The 20,075-nt window shown below is 42.3% G+C and overlaps 1 protein-coding gene across 1 annotated transcript in view; it reads left to right on the forward strand.

The window, feature by feature from the left end:
• The window catches only part of LOC116320868 (NACHT, LRR and PYD domains-containing protein 12-like), a gene marked incomplete at its 5' end in the record, with an annotated part of 102,590 nt that overhangs the window by 15,017 nt on the left and 67,498 nt on the right, over nucleotides 1-20,075 (forward strand). The window contains 2 exons of the mRNA XM_039603208.1: nucleotides 9,640-9,813; nucleotides 19,636-19,809. Coding sequence (XP_039459142.1) covers nucleotides 9,640-9,813; nucleotides 19,636-19,809 — 348 coding nt within the window. The remainder of the gene's footprint in view (nucleotides 1-9,639; nucleotides 9,814-19,635; nucleotides 19,810-20,075) is intronic.

Raw genomic sequence — 20,075 nt, forward strand, 5'->3', positions numbered from 1 at the left:
ATGACTACAGAAAGAAGGCAGCTGAGACCAGTCCAAGTGTTTCCATGGAGCCCAGTCTAACAGTCTAATGTTCATTTCTACACTAATGTACAGAAGTGACAAAAGGAATCCATAGTTTTAAATGTAGAAGTAGTTTTCGGTTCATTTACAGAGTTTAATACAGTTCATGAGGAAATGAGAAATGTTCAAAACAGCAGCAAGTGAATGGGAAAATTAATCCATATTTTCAAATGTAGAAGTAGTATTTGGTCATTTACAGAGTTTAATACAGTTCATGAGGAAATTGGAAATGCTCAAAACAGAAGCTGAGATGAAATCTGCTTCACAAAGTTAGATCCAATTCCAATAGTTTGTGCTTGAACGTAGCGTGAGCAGTTCACTGTCTAACTCCACAGAGTATCAGACTGTATGCCTTATAAAAGCAAGATACAAATGAACAAGGAAAACCGTAATTGTGGGATCACAGACTTCGGAGGTTGGCATACACAACCTTCCTTTCATATCAAAAATCCTTGAAAGAGTAGTTGTCAAACAGCTAACAGATCATCTGCAGAGGAATGGCTTATCTGAAGAGTTTCAGTCAGGTTTCAGAGCTCATCACAGCACAGAAACAGCTTTAGTGAAGGTTACAAATGATCTTCTTATGGCCTTTGACAGTGGACTCATCTCTGTGCTTGTCCTGCTAGACCTTAGTGCTGCGTTTGATACTGTTGATCATAATATCCTATTAGAGCGATTAGAACATGCTGTAGGTATTACAGGTACTGCGCTGCAGTGGTTTGTATCATATCTATCTAATAGACTCCAATTTGTTCATGTAAATGGAGAGTCCTCTTCACACACTAAGGACAATTATGGTGTTCCACAGGGTTCAGTGCTAGGACCAATTCTATTTACATTATACATGCTTCCCCTAGGCAGCATCATTAGAAGACATAGCATAAATTTTCACTGCTATGCAGATGACACACAGCTCTATCTGTCCATGAAGCCAGGTATCACAGACCAATTAGTTAAACTGCAGGAATGTCTTAAAGACATAAAGACCTGGATGGCTGCTAACTTTCTGCTTCTTAATTCAGATAAAACTGAGGTTATTGTACTTGGCCCTGAAAATCTTAGAAATATGGTATCTAAGCAGATTCTTACTCTGGATGGCATTACCTTGGCCTCCAGTAATGCTGTGAGGAACCTTGGAGTCATCTTTGACCAGGATATGTCCTTCAACCCACATATTAAACAAATATGTAAGACTGCTTTCTTCCATTTGTGCAACATCTCTAAAATTAGAAATATCCTGTCTCAGAGTGACGCTGAAAAACTAGTTCATGCCTTCATTACTTCCAGGCTGGACTACTGTAATTCTTTATTATCAGGATGTCCTAAAAACCCGCTGAAAAGTCTTCAGCTAATCCAAAATGCTGCAGCAAGAGTACTGACAGGGACTAGAAAGAGAGAGCATATTTCTCCTGTTTTGGCTTCCCTTCATTGGCTTCCTGTTAAATCCAGAATTGAATTCAAAATCCTGCTCCTCACATACAAGGTCTTAAATAATCAGGCCCCATCTTATCTTAATGACCTTGTAGTACCATATCACCCTATTAGAGCACTTCGCTCTCGCACTGCAGGCCTACTTGCTGTCCCTAGAGTATTTAAAAGTAGAATGGGAGGGACAGCCTTCAGTTTTCAGGCCCCTCTTCTGTGGAACCAGCTTCCAGTTTGGATTCGGGAGACAGACACTATCTCTACTTTCAAGATTAGGCTTAAAACTTTCCTTTTTGCTAAAGCATATAGTTAGGGCTGGACCAGGTGACCCTGAATCCTCCCTTAGTTATGCTGCATTAGACATAGGCTGCTGGGGATTCGCATGATGCATTGAGTTTTTCCTTTCCAGTCACCTTTCTCACTCACTATGTGTTAATAGACCTCTCTGCATCGAATCATATCTGTTATTAATCTCTGTCTCTCTTCCACAGCATGTCTTTCATTCTGTTTTCCTTCTTTCACCCCAACCGGTCGCAGCAGATAGCCCCGCCCCTCCCTGAGCCTGGTTCTGCCGGAGGTTTCTTCCTGTTAAAAGGGAGTTTTTCCTTCCCACTGTCGCCAAAGTGCTTGCTCATAGGGGGTCATATGATTGTTGGGTTTTTCTCTGTATTTATTATTGTGCGATCTACTGTACAATATAAAGCGCCTTGAGGCGACTTTTCTTGTGATTTGGCGCTATATAAATAAAATTGAATTGAATTGAATTGTCTTCAAATTAACTCACACACTGCTGTAGCTTACCTGGCTGAGCAGGTGACCCATGTACTGAAAGTTAGAGTCATGACTCCAGGGCCTGGTTTGAGTCTGCCCAAGACTATTTCCTGTGTGTTATTCTCCTCACTTCTCTCACAATTTAAAAACTGGTATAAAGTCCACACTTTTTCCGTCAATCGTTCCGTCTGTCCTGCTCACATCTCCAATGGTTGTACACGTTGTCATTAACGTGGCTTCACTCCACATCAGCCACACCGCTTTGCTAGCTAAAACACTGCAAAACAAAATTGTTAATGTATTTATTTTAATTTCAGTTCAGGTTAGATTTTATTTTATTTTTTGTGCACATCGCAGATTTTCTGTGTGCAGAGACTGTGCCAGCAGTGCGCAAATGTGCACGCGCGCAGATTAGAGGGAACATTGCTCCTAAGTTCCAAACACCTATAGGGGAGATGTTTGGTCTTTGGAAGGGGGGTGTTACTGCCCTGGGCTAGCTGTGTATTTTTGTTGTGCTGTGTCTTGAAGACTCTACAGGTCCTTCCTGATTGGAGAACTGGCAGTGGCTGATAGGTCCCTGATCAAGTGGCTCTTTTGAAAATCCCTCACCAGCAGTTGTCCCGGGGCAGCAACTGACAGCAGCAGCAGACCTGACCCTGCCCTCTAAACCCTGTGACAGTCGTGTTTGTGATTCTCGCAACTTACTGAGCTCTTTGGCTCTTGACGAAGGCGGTCGCATTTTTTCTCTTCTCCCCTTCCCTTATCTTCCCTGCTTTGCTTCTCGTGTCCTTGTATAGTTTCATCTACTTTCTTAATCTTGCCCTGGAACACTTTTACTGTCTGTTCTCTAAAACCTAAAAGAGGAATTATGCATTTGATCAACTGGTATCTGAATGCAATTGGCACCCTCTTTTCAACGAGAAGCCTGGGCTCGGGTGAGCCTGAGTGTCCTGGGGGGACGTTCCCTGCCAGATACACAATGGACGGGTGGCATAACTGGAGGGTCGTGTGCCTGGCGGGATTGTGGATTGAGAACATTAAAGACAGCTACCTTTTCGGAACCATAAAATCATGGTTCTTGCTGATCGGAGCTGGCTTGGCCCTGGCTTATCGAAGATTAACCCTTTAAAACTGGTAGGAGCGGGCATGCTCCGTTTTGCATATTTTTAAATCTCTGTAGAACTGGAACAATGTAAGGTAGCGCAATAACTTTTTTTGCATATGAAACCGGAGGAGTTGTACTTACATTTTATGCCATTAGCTTGTCCTAGGTCACAGTTTCCTTCCACATATAGCTTTGCAAAAATTGCATAAAAACACTTGCAGCAACAAAAACATAATATTCCAGAAACACACTTTGCCGATGTGATCAGCTGTTTGCAACACTTCCTAGGTTGGAATAGACGTCAGTGTGAACTATCGTATGTCCGCCATTACCTGGCTAAAAAAGGAAGTGATGCTTCTCTTTTTGCAAATTTGCATTATAATATTTATTTTCATTTTTCTTGCAGTATATAACAATTGGTGTACCCTCAAAATAAATTTCCTGTGGTTGGAAACTATTTTGTGCAACTTTTTTGTATTTGCAGTTTTGAGGAATAAACCTCTTAAATTTCTCTAACTAGAAATATATGTAAAAAACAAAACAAAAACGATTTTACATTTTTTGTAGTTTATTGTACTTTTTTGCAATTTATGTAGTTTCTATGGACTTAATACATATTACTAAAATTTGAGCTATAACGGTTGTATTGATGTATAGCAACTTGGAAATGCTCCCAAAAATGGCACTACAGCATGTAAAAATATAAAGATAAGCTCTGGCAGACTTGGTTCTGTGGTAGCTCTTAAAGCGTTAAAGAAAGTGGAATCGGCTGTTCACAACCCCACAAGGCTGCCCGCTGTGATTGAAACGATGGGACAATTGTGACTTCTCAAAATGGGCTCATTGAACGCAGCACGGATGACATCTTGGAGAAGCTAGAGGCTGCCGTGAGCACTCAGACTAAGACCTCTGAGCGAAAATTGTATAACATCTCGGAGAACCTCACAGCTCTCTTACAGGAGATTGAGAAACCAGTATCGGACTGCTATAGCGGCTGTGAAATTAACATGCAGTTGTTCGAACTAAAGGGATACCACCATCATTTCATGCGGCTACCATGTCGGCGCCAGCTGTGGTGTCAAGGCTGGAGCTGAACAAAAACAAATTTTCACCCTGAGAACAGACGGTGTTTAGACTGTTCCTCGCCTATGCAAGGCCACCTGGGTTGGCTGGAAGACTGTTTACTTAGCCTGGCAGGGCGAAGGACACTCTCTCAGCTAAACTCAGGACACACACACGCATACACACACACTGATACACACTCATCCCCCCTCCCTTTCCAAACGCCTTTGATGCTTGTCCCCTCCCGGGGCAGTTGGCAGGTCGACTGGACCAGCACAGACAAGCTGCAGGACCGGATGCGCTGTCTACACCGGCTCTCGCTTATCCTTACCCACCCCTGTTGCTTGTCTTGTGTTTCTATGGTGTATTGACAGTCTGTGCTCTTTGTGCTGGGGTGTTTTTTTTTCTGTTCTCAAACTGTTCTCCCATTAGGAGCTCAGTCTGAGTGGAGTTTTTTTTCCTCCTCCTCTCACCTCATGTTATGTATTTTCGTTGATTTTTTCCTATCAGCCTACCTCTCTGACATGTCTTCCCAATGTGATGTTTGTAAGTAAAGTAAGTAAAATTTTATTTGTATAGCACCTTTCAAGACAAAAATCACAAAGTGCTTCACAGAAAAACTAAAACATAAAAACAGAAATCAACCAAAAGCAAGTTTAAAAAGATGAGTTTTTAGCTGTTTTTTAAATGAAACCACTGAGTCCATAGATCTCAGGCTTAAAGGAAGGGAGTTCCAGAGTCTGGGGGCCACAGTTACAAACGCTTTATCGCCTTTTGTTTTCAGCCTTGTATGTTGGACGACCAGCAAGCCCTGATCACATGACCTCAGGGACCTGCTGGGGATGTACTGATGTAAAAGATCTCTGATATAGGTTGGTGCTTGTCCATGCAGAGCTCTGAATGTCAAAGTCAAAATTATGAAGTGGATTCTGAATTTTATGGGGAGCCAGTGCAACTGGATCAACAGGGGTGTAACGTGGGAGTATTTAGAAGATTTGGTCAGAAGCTGTGCGGCAGCGTTCTGAACAAGTTGCAAATTATCCACGGAGGCTTTACTTAAACAAGTGAACAAAGAATTGCAATAATCCAAACGAGATGAGACAAATGCATGGATGTCATGTTAAAATTTTTAACATTTCTAGTTCTGAGCGTGAAACAATGGGACTCAGCTTAGCAATATTTTTTAAATGATGAAAACAGGAGCGAACCAATAAATTAGCATGAGTGTCCAAAGTCAGAGATGAGTCAAAAGTTACACCAAGATTCCTGATAGAAGGTTTGGCAAATTTAGTGAGAGGGCCCAAGTTTTCCATAACCAAAGGTACCAATTTTTTGGGAGCACAAACAAGAACGTCAGTTTTCTCCTCATTTAGCTGAAGAAAGTGATAAGAATTATCTTTAAAAGTGCTCGATAAGTGCTGAAGAGGGAGTATATACAGCAAAAACAATAAAGGCCCCAAGACAGAGCCCTGTGGGACACCATATTCAAGAGAAGTAGAAGAGGACCTGTATTTAGAATTAGCGAAAAAGATCGTTCAAAGGCAGAGGTCAGGTCCAACATCAGCAGGACAGAGCATTCTCCTGCATCATAATTCATCAGGATGTCACTGGAGACTCTAATAAGTGCAGTTTCAGTAGAGTGTGCTCTACGAAAACCAGACTGGAATTCATCCAGAATGCTGTATTCATCGAGAACAGCTATAAGCTGCTTAGCAACAACCTTTTCTAAAATCTTAGCAATGAATGGTAATTTTGAAATTGGTCTGTAGCTGCTAAGAAGAGAAGCGTCAAGCTTAGGTTTTTTTAAAATAGAGGGTGAATGACAGCATTCTTACAATAACCTGACCTGACCAGAAACCAGTGAAGTATTGATAATTGTAAGCACACAGAGACCGATAGAGTGAAAGACATTTTTAAACAAAGTTGTGTAAAGTTTGGTCAGAAGGTTCCTTTGTAAGTGCAAATGGGCCATTAGCGTGCTGCCTGCTGTAACCTATAATTTCCATTGGGATTAATAAAGTATTTCTGATGCTGATTTGTATATAGTGTGTAAATTAGTCTTCACTTGTAAATAGCACATTGTAAATAGACACTGAAACAGAAGGGGTGAGCTACCCTATTATTTTTCTTGTACTGTTTTCTCCTATTTTTTTCAGTTAGGGAGTAAGGTGTAGCATGTGTCTTTTGTTTGGTTTTTGTTTCACATACGGTTTTAGATGGCACCTCCTCTCCCAACTTAGCTTGTTTTGTTTGTTATTTTGGCCTTTGTTCACCCCGGAGCTTAGTTTTCAGTGTAGACAAATAAACCACCATTTACTTAAGACATTTTTTTTTCTGTGTATGGTTACTGAGTAATAACTTGACTCTCATACAGCAACACTAAAATGCCTTTAAACATCAGGGTTATCGTGCTGATCAAAGTCCAACACTGAGTTTGTAAAAGCATGTTTGTCAATCATTTTGTTTGGTTTATGCGGAAAATGATTCAATAACTTGCTGCTAATACACATCATTTCATCATATTTCCTCATAACCCTCTTTTGTCTGACCATTTGAATCCCAGTTGAATTTACAATAAAGGATCCACAGAGTTTGGTGAAAATAGTGACAGTAGATGTTTGTGTGAAAGTGCTGGAAGCAAATTTGTGTGTGATGTTCTTTCAGTGCTGCTCTTTGTAGACGCTCCCTGAGCACTGGTCTCACAGCCAGCTGCACATAGAGACCAGTGTTGTTAGTCCAGATCAGAAGATGACTTGTTGGAATGAAAATGAGTTTGTAGTTTGTCTGCTTTAATAATGTGACTGGAAAAAGGTGTTGTTGGAGTTATGTCCATTTCTTTCACACTTCACCTTTAAAAGTGATGCCATGTGGTTCCTGGAAGGAAAAAAATGAAAAAAATGACTTTTTCAAGTCTGAATTAAGTTTTTATGATAAATGTACGAATTTAATTTGTAAAATTCAGAGTTTTTTATTCTTGTTGTGTTTTTTTGAAGCTGCTTCCTGATGGCTTCAGCTGTTTGGAGTTTCCATTTTCTAAACTTCTACATTCGGAACCTTCTTCAGCTCTGAACAGATTATGAAACACTGAATGATTTCAAGCTCACACTTTGTATAATAAACTTACATCTTTCATTCTTTATACAGATTGGAGCACTGTGGTTTGTCAGAGATCAGCTGTGATTATCTGGCAGCAGCGCTGAAGTCCAACCCCTCCCATCTGACAGAGCTGGACCTGAGATACAACTATATCCTGCAGGATTCAGGAGTGAAGCAACTGTGTGGTTTTGTGGAGAGTCCAGGATGTGGACTTGAAACTCTGAGGTCACTCACAAAGTTGTGCTGACACTGTGGATCAGTAGGCCGACAGATTTCTATAAATGAAGTCTTGTTCTACTCTTTGTAGAAGTTCTGATCCCCGATCCTCTGAGTCTGACTCAGTAGATAATGCAGAGTTCTGAGCTGATGTGGGTGAGGGGACTCGGGCAGCCTGACAGACTTGATGTCCATGTCTTCCCTGCTTTTTCTGATACGAATAAACATGAGTATCCTTGCAGACCAAATCTTATCAGTCACATCCATTAGTGCAGCTCTCCTTTAGATTGTAATGCTTATTAAACTAGGATGATTTTAGGAGTCTGGACCGCGGACTCGAAGGGAAGATATTTCTTGGAAAGGCTAAAGCAACTTATTAGAGGTGTTTGCATTAACATAGATAAATACTCAGATTTACACCTTTATTGTTTCACAAAGGGTTAAAAAGTGAATGTACAAAGAGAGGATGGTGGTGGGATTGGCACTTCCAGCACTGTAGATGTGTTTCAGCTCAGTGTTCATGGAAATAATGCAGAGAGCAGGATTCCTTGATAAATGTCACATCTTCTTAAAGTTATATTTCACAGTGAAAACCCTGAAGCTGTCGGCCTGATATCTAATCAACCAATCAGCTGTTTATAAAACATTTACTGATGTTCAGCCCCACCTTATTATCACCGTCTCTCTCTCTTTCACATCTTAATAATCTTCACTTCACATTTCAGTCAGTTCAGATTTCATTAGCACATTCACTTTAGCGTAATCCATTTTAATCCAAACACCTTTCTCTGTCAGTCACCATATATTTAATACAATCCTCTTCTTCATTAATATGGCTGAAGTCTGTTTGTACACAGGCTGTCAGCTGGCCTGAGTTAGGCCTGTCTCTAGAATAAATATTTTATTTCTTTTACTCTGATTGATCATTTTAGACAAACTATGTTCTCATCATTAATTAACGGTAAGTTCATTCACATATGAATCATAATTCAGTGTTTAACATATTATCACAGATGGACACCACAGGAGATCTCCTTTATGAAGAAACTGTGAAAGTTTTTCCAACAGTGGGAAACATTTCAGAAAAGATCTCAGAGAATATCTGTGAAGCAGAAGCTAAACGTAATAATAGAAGAAAAGCAAAATAATGATCTAAATCCTGCTCTGAGCCATTGTTTAAACATCACTATCAGACAGTAAAGGCTTCCAAAGACTGCTCACCTCTCAGACTCGAATGGTAAATGGCCTGTATTTGTATAGCGCTTTACTTAGTCCCTAAGGACCCCAAAGCGCTTTACACTACATTCAGTCATTCACCCATTCAAACACACATTCACACACTGTTGATGGCAAGCTACATTGTATTGATGACAGAGACTTAGTTAAAGATACAGGTGCTTTTCCCAGAAAGAAATGTAAGTAGAAATAGATGATCTAAGTGAGAACATGAGCCTTTAAAAGGGCTCTTCTGAGCCTGCTGCCAGTGGCCAAAGTCTCCAACTAAGCTCTGTAAGTAAATATGTGATCATACCTCTAGTTTTTCAATGTTTATTTTAGTTAATACAAACCAGGTGCAAACAACTCAAACAAACAAATAAACTAAACCAAAGAAGTAATGACGGCTGATGTGTGAAAAATCTATAAAACTGTTAAGTGATCAGCAGCACTCACTTTGTTCAATACTGAATACATTGCAGCAGAAATTGCCCATATTTCTGAAATATTTCTGGGTGTAACTGTTACCAAAGTGCCATCTAGACCTGGCCCACATGTTGCTCTGCATCAGTGTTCAGTTTCCTGACAAAAACAAGATTTAATATTGATAAATATAATAGTGTCTCATTACAGTTCAACATAAGTGTGTGGGATTTTTTTTTTTTAATTGTTTGTCTGTTATTTTTCAGACTGAGTCACTGTGACCTGTCAGAGAGAAGCTGTGAAGCTCTGTCCTCAGGTCTCAGCTCGCAGTCCTCTAATCTGAGAGAGCTGGACCTGAGTAACAATAACCTGAAGGATTCAGGCGTGAAGCTTCTGTCTGACGGACTGAAGAGTCCACACTGTACACTGGAAACTCTCAGGTGAGATCAAGCATTTTTTTCATCAACTGACAGAATTAGCCAATTAATAATAAGGCAGTCCTCTAATAAGAGGAGATGTGGATGTCTTCTGAAGTGCAACATATTCTTATGTTGAAAAGTTCTAAAAGAGGAAGTAGTTCCTGGGTAACTACTTTCTCTTTTGTTATAGTCTAAGTAGAAAATGCATGGTGAAAATAGTGATGAGTTTGCAGAGGTGAATCCACAGCACACAGCACAACAATGCTTTTGATTGCTGAAAGCAGACTTCTCACAGATTCTGAGACTGCAGGTTTCATCACTGTCCAACCAAAATTGACTGAACCAGCAGTAAATGAAAGTCCAAAGCGACACTTCACTTTTGAAAAACAGATGAACGGGGTATCCAAGCTGTCTGTTTACATCTTTTTTGTGGAATCTATTCACTTGCTGTTTTAGCTGTTTGGTGGTTGTTGAGATGGTTTTGTATGTCTTTATTTAAGTAACAGATCTAGCGGTACATCCTTCTCCCTCAGCAGTAATACCGCAGACATTGGGATTCAACAGCTTAAATGTTTATTGCTTAATTTCTTTGAATAGCATAAATTACCATAAGGTTTTTAACGGTAAGAAAAGTTGTAAAACTTAAGAAAATACAGTTAAAAGTTCAAAACTTCTACTTCTGGTTGCTTGTGGTAAGTAGCAGATTAAACAAGTTAAAAGTTATGATTTTTAATTATACATGATTTCAGACTCATTCAGACACTGAGCGGTGGTTCTGTGCTACATGGACACATTTCTGCGTCTCTGTCATTCAAACACACTTTGTATAGTTTATTTTATGTAGTATGTAGTATTCAATACTGAACTGTACTTTTGGTCTTTTTAAAGGCAGCCATTCTTATTCAGTGTTTTCATAAAAACCTTATTTTTATCTATTTACTATATTACGAAGAACACGCGTGAGGTTTAAGGCCTGGACAAGTTTGAAACATTTTGTCCACCACAATGGAAAATGGGTGAAAATAAAAATGGGTATCGCTTTAGCCAGCTCCTAATTTTATCAATTCTACTCTGACCTTCTCCCATATACGTCCTATATAAATTCTGCACTCAGCTTTGTGGTATCCAATATCACTGAAATGCAGCCAGATGCTGCTCATTTTGCATTTTCACTCTTTCTTGACATGCTTGCATTTAAATACAGCTCCCTGTTTCTCTGTGTACCTGGTCTCTACCACTACACTTGCTGTCTATGGGACATTTCCGTCTCCTTTACATAATGGTATGATCCAAGTCTGTCTCATAAAGCTTTTGGCCACATGGTGTGCTCATCAGAATAACATCTCGGCCATGCTCACATTGATTGTCAGCAAGCCTTTTAGCAGCACAAACATTCATCAGCTCATTTACTGTGCAGGGACTTTGAGTGTGTGAAGTGTGTGTTTGTACTGGATTTCCTTTGGAGGATCTCAGTCAGAAACAAGACAAAGAAAAACACTTTCAGTAGTCCAGGTTGAGTTGACAACATGAATTGCATTTATCTTCCTCTGACTTGACATTTTCTTCCTCCTCTGCACCGAGCCAGCTGCTAAGACACACAATTGACATTTTCTGATGATAAAGAAACTCTCTTCTTCTGTACAATATGAGCAGCAACAGAGAACAACCTTTCACAGGTACAGATGTTGCAGCTGTGGCCAAGTACTTGTGTGCAGTTGAGGCCGTGCTGCATGTTTTGAGCAGCACTCTAATGGACAGGCTTCTGTACTGATGGTGGGCTCTGCTCTGTATCCATCACGCTGTTCTCAGCTGAGTCTTCCTCCTGTTCACAATCCCACTCTGATGAAGCAGCCAATAAGGCCAACTTTTTCTCTGGTGGCTCGGATGTTGTTGCTTCCACAGGTTTCCCTCCAACAACCCTCTGTTCCTTCAGTAAGTTGGTGACTGAGGCCCAAACTTCAGCCTCTCAGATCTGGGCAAACACTTGAGCTCCTTGAATCTGGCTCCAGTGCAGCAGCAGTTTTCAAATATACAATGTTGGCATTTTGTTTGCGTGTCTCCTGGTCTGTTCTGAATGTAGACCTGAATTTGACCACATAGGCGGAGTCATCATCTGAGCTCTCCATCACCTGAGAGAGATGACAAAACACAGAATCACAGAGCATGAAACCAACTTTTCTCCTCCCAGAAGTTCAGTCACAGACCTTCTCATTTGAATCTTTGATTATTGTTTCTGTTGTTTCTGTTGACCATTCATTTACTTATATACACAAACATGTAGGGATGTGTTCAAAGGCAGACGTCTGGCAGCAGCCATCATATTTCTTGCACTATCTGTATTGAGTGTGCTGACTTTATTTCAAATGTCCTACTGCTGTGCAACATGAATCAAATGTTCTGCACATTTCAATCAAATGTCTCTGTGTTCATTACAGTCAGAGCATGTGACCGCAGCTCCCACTCTTCATTAATATCATGTACTGTAACTCCCAGGTAACCATGGTTACCCAGCCACGTCCAGCAGTCTCCAGAGAGACCAGCTGGTGCATGTTGTAATGCGGTGGCTTTCTTGGCACTCTCCTTTTTCTACAGCTCATGTTTTCTTCTTGTGATGGTGTGTCTTGAGGGAGGCTCATACATTCTGTCATTTGTTGATCCTAAGAACGTTCCTCAGACCGACTTCTTCAACAACACTAATTGAGGCTGTTATTAGTATCACTGTTAATCTATTTTTTGATTCATTATAGTGGTTAACTTCAACATATTTATCTTTGTTTCTATTCAACATGCCAGTATTGAGACACTGAGCATAATGAACCCTCAGTATAGGTTATATAAGTTGTGGCGACTGGAACATAGTTATGTTTAATATGTTGGGTTGTATTTGATCAGTTTCAGGTGTTTGTGTAGCTGTGTTAACATCAGTCAAACACATATAAATCATAGTTTCTGTCACGTCCGGTGTGGCAGGCGTGTGGGGTAGAAGATAGGACCCAAAATGTGGCAGCTCTGGTGCAGGTGAGTATTTATTAAACACTGGCTCTGCCCAGACAGCGCTGACATGGAGTAGTTCTCTGAGGGCTGTTTAATCTTCAGGGGTCCACAAACAGCTAGGGACTGAAACCTAGCTTCTGGGGAGGCCCTGGAGTGCAAAACTGTGCCTGAAGCAGCTAAAGCGCGAGAAACTCCCTGATTGGAAATTAGATTTTCTCCCTGCATGAAGTGAATGAGTGAAACTGGTAACACTGGAGCCTGAGCTATGGGTAGCAGTGACACAGGAGCCTGAGCTACGGGTAGCGGTGACACAGGAGCATGAACTACAGCTGACGCTGGTGGCCTGGAGCCTGAACTACAGGTGACGCTGGAGGCGCTGGAGCCTGAACTACAGGTGACGCTGGAGGCGCTGGAGCCTGAACTACAGGTGACGCTGGAGCCTGAACTACAGGTGACGCTGAGAAGTGGCTGAGAGAAGGTGTGGTGAGTTGTGGAGAAAGGCCTGCATGGTCGGGGGAAGTGATTCCAGAAGCCATGGCAGGCCGGAAAAGAGCCATTGGAGCCGGCTTTCAACAGCACGGTGAAGCTCCTCCGGAGGGTTCTCTAGCCACAGCCTGAGGAGAATCTCCACATCATATGTAATGTCGTCCCGGAGCTCCTCAGACGGATTTACTGCCGCTGGGTCCGTGGTGACTGGTTCGTACTGTCACGTCCTGTATGGCAGACGTGTGGGGTAGAAGATAGGACCCAAAATGCGGCAGCTCTGGTGCAGGTGAGTATTTATTAAACAAAAGAAAATACAAACAGCGGGAACATGAAACTGGAACCTAAACTGGGCAGAGCTAACAAAACAAACCAGAACGAAGATGCAGGGAGGACGGACGGAAAGACGCAGGGAGACCGAGGTGAACAACACAGACGAACCAGCAACGAGGACGAGGTAACACACACTATAAATACACACGCCAGGAATCAGGGGATGGGAAACAGGAGGGGAACACACCTGGAAGACATCACAGCTGACGAAGCAGGGGAAACGTAAACAGAACACACTCACATAAGAAGCAGACCTTCACAATAAAACAGGAACTTAAACATGCAAGGACACAGACTAAGAAACGCAGACTAAACAAAGGAATACATGGGCAGAACAGAATAAACACTAAACAGAGGAAGAACAGAACCAAAATCACAGTAATAGAACACACAAAACGCTGGGTCAAAAGGACCCAGGATCGTGACAGTTCCGTGTTTAACAATTACAACACACTCACCACATTTTTTAACAATTCTCTCAACAAATGTGTTTTTCCTTGTTCTTTTTCTCCAGCTGAGACTTTGGGTATAAATGTGTCATAAACAGGAGAAAGCAGTGCAGGTTCAGTGTAATCAAATCTCAGACTGAATTCAAAATCATCATCATCACCTGTCCCAGATACCACATCGGCACCAGAACCATGATGTGTTTACTCACATTTAAAAAGGTGGAGGTCAGTGTGAATGGACTACTATCATTGGTCTGAAATTGCCTCTATAAACATGTGCTCTTCATTATTGATTGTTTCCTAATGAACAGAAAATGAGACTTAATAAAATCCTTCTGACTGTGGCCGTTGTTGGAGCAGGTTGGGCCCTGGGTTTGAGTCCCCCACTGTACCACAGTGGCTTCTAGCTTTGTTTCACGAGTGTAATACAACAAATAAAACCAAATCATAAAAAGCTTCAAGTCAAAAACACATCAAACTTTGAGGGTTTTTCCCCAAGGATGAGGAAGCAGACTCGACCACAAACAGCTGAATATATGGATGGTTACCACAGCAACCACAGCAGTGTGCTCTCAGTACATTTAGTTGTATAAAGGTGTTTGTGGTGTGTTGCAGCTGAAACAGCCTCATGTATGTTGACACAGGGAGAAAATAGTGTGAGAACACTGTTCACAGCAGTCACAGCCCGCTGCCTTCAACAGTCTCGTCCTTCCTTGTTTGGATGTCACTGATATCATTTTCTGCTCTCACACTGACCACCTGTTGGAGCTAACATGCTAACATGGCTAACAGCAGCATCACTACATGTAGTCCTTAGTGATAGAAACTGGAAGCATGAAGTCAGTGATGCTGGAATAAGCATCTCCACAGTGACACTAATGGTCACTATCATGACTCTTTGATGATATTCTGTGAAACACTGACAGAAAAAAGTGTTGGACAAATCTGAACAAGTCTACTTATTATACACGACTGTCCATAATTGTGATGGACACATGTTTTGGAGAAACGCCCTCCCTCCTGCTGCTCAGTTCACTCCACCGTTCCACTCATGGTTGTTCATTATAACCTGTTTTACTTTGGTAAGTATGGTCTCTGGTGTCCGACGTTGTCTAGATGAGTTTCAGCTGTGTCACATGACCCTCCTGTGATGACCTCAGGTGTCTAAATGGCTCTGTCCTTCCCTCAGTCTTTATGTCAGTGTCAGTTTCTCCTCCTCATGTGCTGCCAGCCTCTTTTAGATTCTCTTTAGTTTTTTTCCTCGTGTCCTTTTATTCCTCAGTTAAGACACCAAACTCATGAAAGGTTCAGTCTGCCTCCTGAAACACTCCCATTCATGACATGAGACCAATACAAGATGTCCTTGGCAGCACAAACACTGTTTTAAAAGCAACGATGGGCAAAGCCAGGCTTTGTCAAACTGAAACATTCAAAGCATTTGTGCCATCTTGAAGATGCTGTTCTGTGAAACGGGGACACAGACGAGCCCAGCACAGTTCATAACACAACTACAGACACACAATAAATACAGTCAAACAGAACAGACTGCTGTGTTTACTGTAATAAGCACACAGGTTTACAGCTGTTTCTTGGCCTCATATTTTGCTCCCAGCCGTGAAACTTTGGAAGCATTATGTTGATTTTGAGGTTTTCTGGGAGTTTGTGTCAAGCCTGTTCTACATACTGTCGATCAAAGCTACAAGCTGGCATGGCGTTAGCTTTGATTTGGAATCACTTTTAAAAAGATAGATCTCCATGAAAAGACTAAATGTGTTTTCCTTCTTTATACAAAGTGAACATTTGTCCCATTTTCACATGCTCATTCTGACCAATCATAAGCATCCATTTCGGACCATCTCTCCCTGTTCCTCACACCTAGGTATTCACCACTCATCCAACGTGTGAAACCTGCTGTGAGGACAATTAAGGTGTGGCCAGAGGGGACAGATGCAGTGCTCCAGGACAGATTTAAAAACACAGACTGGAATATGTTCACCAACACAGACCTGGACCAGTACGCCTCATCTGTACTGGATTACATCTCCGAAACCACAGACAGTGTCACCACCCAGAAACGGATCACCATGTACCCCAACCAGAAGCCTTGGATGAACCGGGATGTTCGTCTCCTCCTGAAGGCCCGCAACACTGCTTTTAGGTCAGGAGATGCACACGCCTACAGTACAGCCAGGGCTAATCTAAAGAAGGGCATCAAAAAAGCCAAACACCATTACAAAAAGAAGGTAGAAGAACACTTCTCCAACTCCAACCCCGACGCATGTGGCAAGGACTCCAGACCATTACAGACTACAGGACCACCAAACCCTCCCCGCATCCTCTGATGTCTCCTTCCTCAACGAGCTCAACAACTTTTATGCTCGTTTTGAGCGAGGGAACCCCACAACCACAACCATAACAGACATGACGCCAGACCACCAACCTCTGACTCTCTCCCCCACTGATGTAGGAGCGGTGCTGAGCAGGATCAATGTCCACAAGGCTGCAGGTCCCGATGGCATCCCAGGCGTGTTCTCAGAGCGTGTTCTGGGAGCTTGCAGGAGTGCTCACAGACATATTCAATCTGTCCTTGGCCCACGCTGTGGTACCGGCCTGCTTCAAATCCACCTCCATCGTCCCCATACCCAAAAACTCCAACCCATCTAGCCTCAATGACTACCGCCCAGTAGCACTCACCCCATCATCACTAAGTGCTTAGAGCAGCTGGTCTTAGCACACTTCAAATCCTGTCTCCCCCACCCTGGACCCCCACCAATTCGCATACCGCCAGAACAGGAGCACAGAGGATGCAGTCTCCATCGCACTGCACTCTGTCCTCTCACACCTGGACAACAACAACACCTACGCCAGAATGCTGTTTATAGACTTCAGTTCAGCATTCAATACAATCCACCCTCACAACTCATCAGGAAACTGACAGACCTGGGCATCAGTTCCCTCATCTGCAAATGGTTACTGGACTTCCTGACCAACCGCCCCCAACATGTCCGACTGGATAACCGCTGCTCATCAACAATCACAATGAACACCGTGTACCACAAGGCTGTGTGATGAGCCCTTTCCTCTACTCCCTCTTCACCCACGACTGCAGACCTGCTGATGGTTCTAACACCATCATTAAGTTTGCAGATGACACCACGGTGATTGGCCTCATCAGCGACAACGATGAGACCGCCTACAGGAGGAGGTGGATTGTCTGGCTGAGTGGTGCGACACAAACAACCTGCTGCTTAACACTGAGAAGACCAAGGAGCTCATCGTGGACTACAGGAGGAATGCTGACCCACATCCACCCATCCACATTAAGGGGACGGCTGTGGAGCGTGTGAGCAGCTTCAAGTTCCTGGGAGTCCACATCTCCGAGGATCTCACCTGGACAACCAACTGCTCCAAGCTGGTCAAGAAGGCTCACCAGCGCCTCTTCTTCTTGAGGACTCTGAGGAAGAACCACCTGTCCTCAGACATCCTGGTGAACTTCTACCGCTGCACCATCGAGAGCATCCTGACCAACTGTATAACAGTCTGGTACGGAACTGCTCTGCCTCGGACCGGAAGGCGTTGCAGAGGGTCGTGAAAACTGCCCAGCGCATCGCCGAGCACCACTTCCTGCCATAAAGGACATCTACAGGAAGCGGTGTCTGAAAAGGGCTGGGAAAATCATCAGAGACCCCAGTCACCCATCACATGGACTCTTCACCCTCCTGCCCTCTGGGAGGCGCTACAGGAGCCTCCGGACTAAGACCACCAGGTACCGGAACAGCTTCTTCCCCACAGCTGTCAGACTCCTGAACTCTGCCTCCTGACATCTGACCCACGTTAAACTCATGGACTGAACATACACACACCCACAACCACTAGCACTTTACCATTACTGTACAGTTCTGTGTAAATAATAATTCTGTACATATAATTTTTAATCATACAACTGTTTATAACTTTCGTAGTTCACATTTTTGTATAACTGTATATCTCAGATTTCTGTATAGTTTTTATTTCATATTTATATCCTGTTCATAGCCTGTACATAGCTTGTACTCACTACAGCCTGTACATACTTATAGTTATAGAATATTCATAACATACTTCACACTGTGTACATTATAACATACCATAATAGACCCATTTCTGTAACATACTTACACATCTATATTATTGCTAATATATATTGTAATATATCTATATCACGGCTAAAGCACTTTCTGGATGGATGCAAACTGCATTTCGTTGCCCTGTACCTGTGACATGTGCAATGACAATAAAGTTGAATTCTATTCTATTCTATTCTATTCATTTCATGCACATCTTTAAGTGTCCTCTGCTGAACATCTTCTGAACAATGAAGAAACTTTCCTGAACTTTATCTTCTAACACTGGCCTGATGTTTCACTGTCAGTCTGGAGTTTAGCTCGTAGTGAACCTGCCCAAGTCCTGTTGGATTTGACAGACTCACAATAGAAGTGTGGAAATCAAAAAGGAAAATAGAGCCTGGAATCAATCAATGTGTTTTTCTAGCTTTCCTTTTTCTAGGATCAATATTTTCTTTATTTCTACACGCAGTGTGTGAGTAACGGCTGACAGTGAGGATAATATCCCTGAATGCAGTAAATAATATTTTCTGTTTACAGTAGAAAAAAGTAGAGTGCAGACAGAGCTGAAAACTGGTGCCTGTTTGATTTAGTCCTTGAAGCAGAGGTGGTGTTTTTACTGAGATCTCCTAATGATGTTACACACAGCGTGTGGCTCTCTCTCTGCTGATAGGACTGAATGTGTGTGGAATAAACTGAAGCAGTGCTAAAAAAGCTTCATTCAGTCATTACAAGGCCCAGTCCAAAAGACCAGCCAATCAAAAATGGGAATTCCTGAGCCTGGCAATGCCTGGAAGCAGCAGGTATGCCACCTGTGGCAGCTAAGGTCACATGGTCTGAGTGTTTGAACCACGTATTGGAGCAGCGTTTCCAAACAGCTGCACTTCAGAAGCTCCAAAGTGTGGAAACATCAGTGTGGAGCATTTCGTCCCTATTTAAGAGATCTTCTTGGCACTGCAAAGCTAAGCTTGCAAACAGCACCATAGTTTGTCAATCCCAACCAATCAGAGCGCTCCTTATGTCACGTCACATGAATAGTGTGTTTTCCTCTTTGATTAGCACCCAAAGAACTAAAGAAAGGCTAAAAGGACATTCACCAATCAATTCCCTCCTAGGAACAGGAGGTCTAGAGAGGAAATGGGGCAGAGAAGGAGAATCACCAGTTTAAATGTCTGAGTTTTAAACTGGTGACCCTCTAAAGAGGCTTTTATTGACTCTTTCTGTTTTCTTTACAGCTTTTAACACCATTTAAACTGTTTAATATCAGATTTAGAAATAACTTTTGGATAGTACAAATTTCCACTAAAATGTGACACAAATATTGAATTCATGACTTTACTTACTACTCTAATGACTTGGTGTGGAAGCAGCTTCCAGTTTGAGTTCAGGAGACAGACACCCTCTCTACTTTGAAGATCAGCTTCATCTGGCAAACAGAAAATGATTGTTGACAGATGGATTGTTGTTTTGTGTGTCTGCAGTCTGTCAGGCTGTCTGATCACAGTTGAAGGCTTTACTTTTTTGGCCTCAGCTCTGAGCTCCAACCCCTCCCATCTGAGAGAGCTGGACCTGAGCTACAATCATCCAGGAGACTCAGGAATGAAGCTGCTGTCGGCTGGACTGAAGGATCCAGGCTGGAGACTGGACACTCTCAGGTATGGAGAGAATGTCTGATCGAGGAAGAAGAGCTGGAAACATTTCCTGTGTCCTTTACTCACTTCCTGTTTGTTTCCTGCAGATGAGACATGAACAATCACGCATACAGGAATATTTTCAGGGACAGACACACTAGTCTAGCTGGATAGTACATGGATATTTATGTAGGGGGTCTCCAAGGAGCATGTCTGCAGGAACATTTATGATAACTGATAAGTCATGTTGTGAGTCACTTGGTGTTCGCTCTCTCTGCCATACAGTATCA

Source organism: Oreochromis aureus, linkage group 3 (assembly GCF_013358895.1).
Source record: "Oreochromis aureus strain Israel breed Guangdong linkage group 3, ZZ_aureus, whole genome shotgun sequence".
Classification (NCBI taxonomy): Eukaryota; Metazoa; Chordata; class Actinopteri; order Cichliformes; family Cichlidae; genus Oreochromis; species Oreochromis aureus.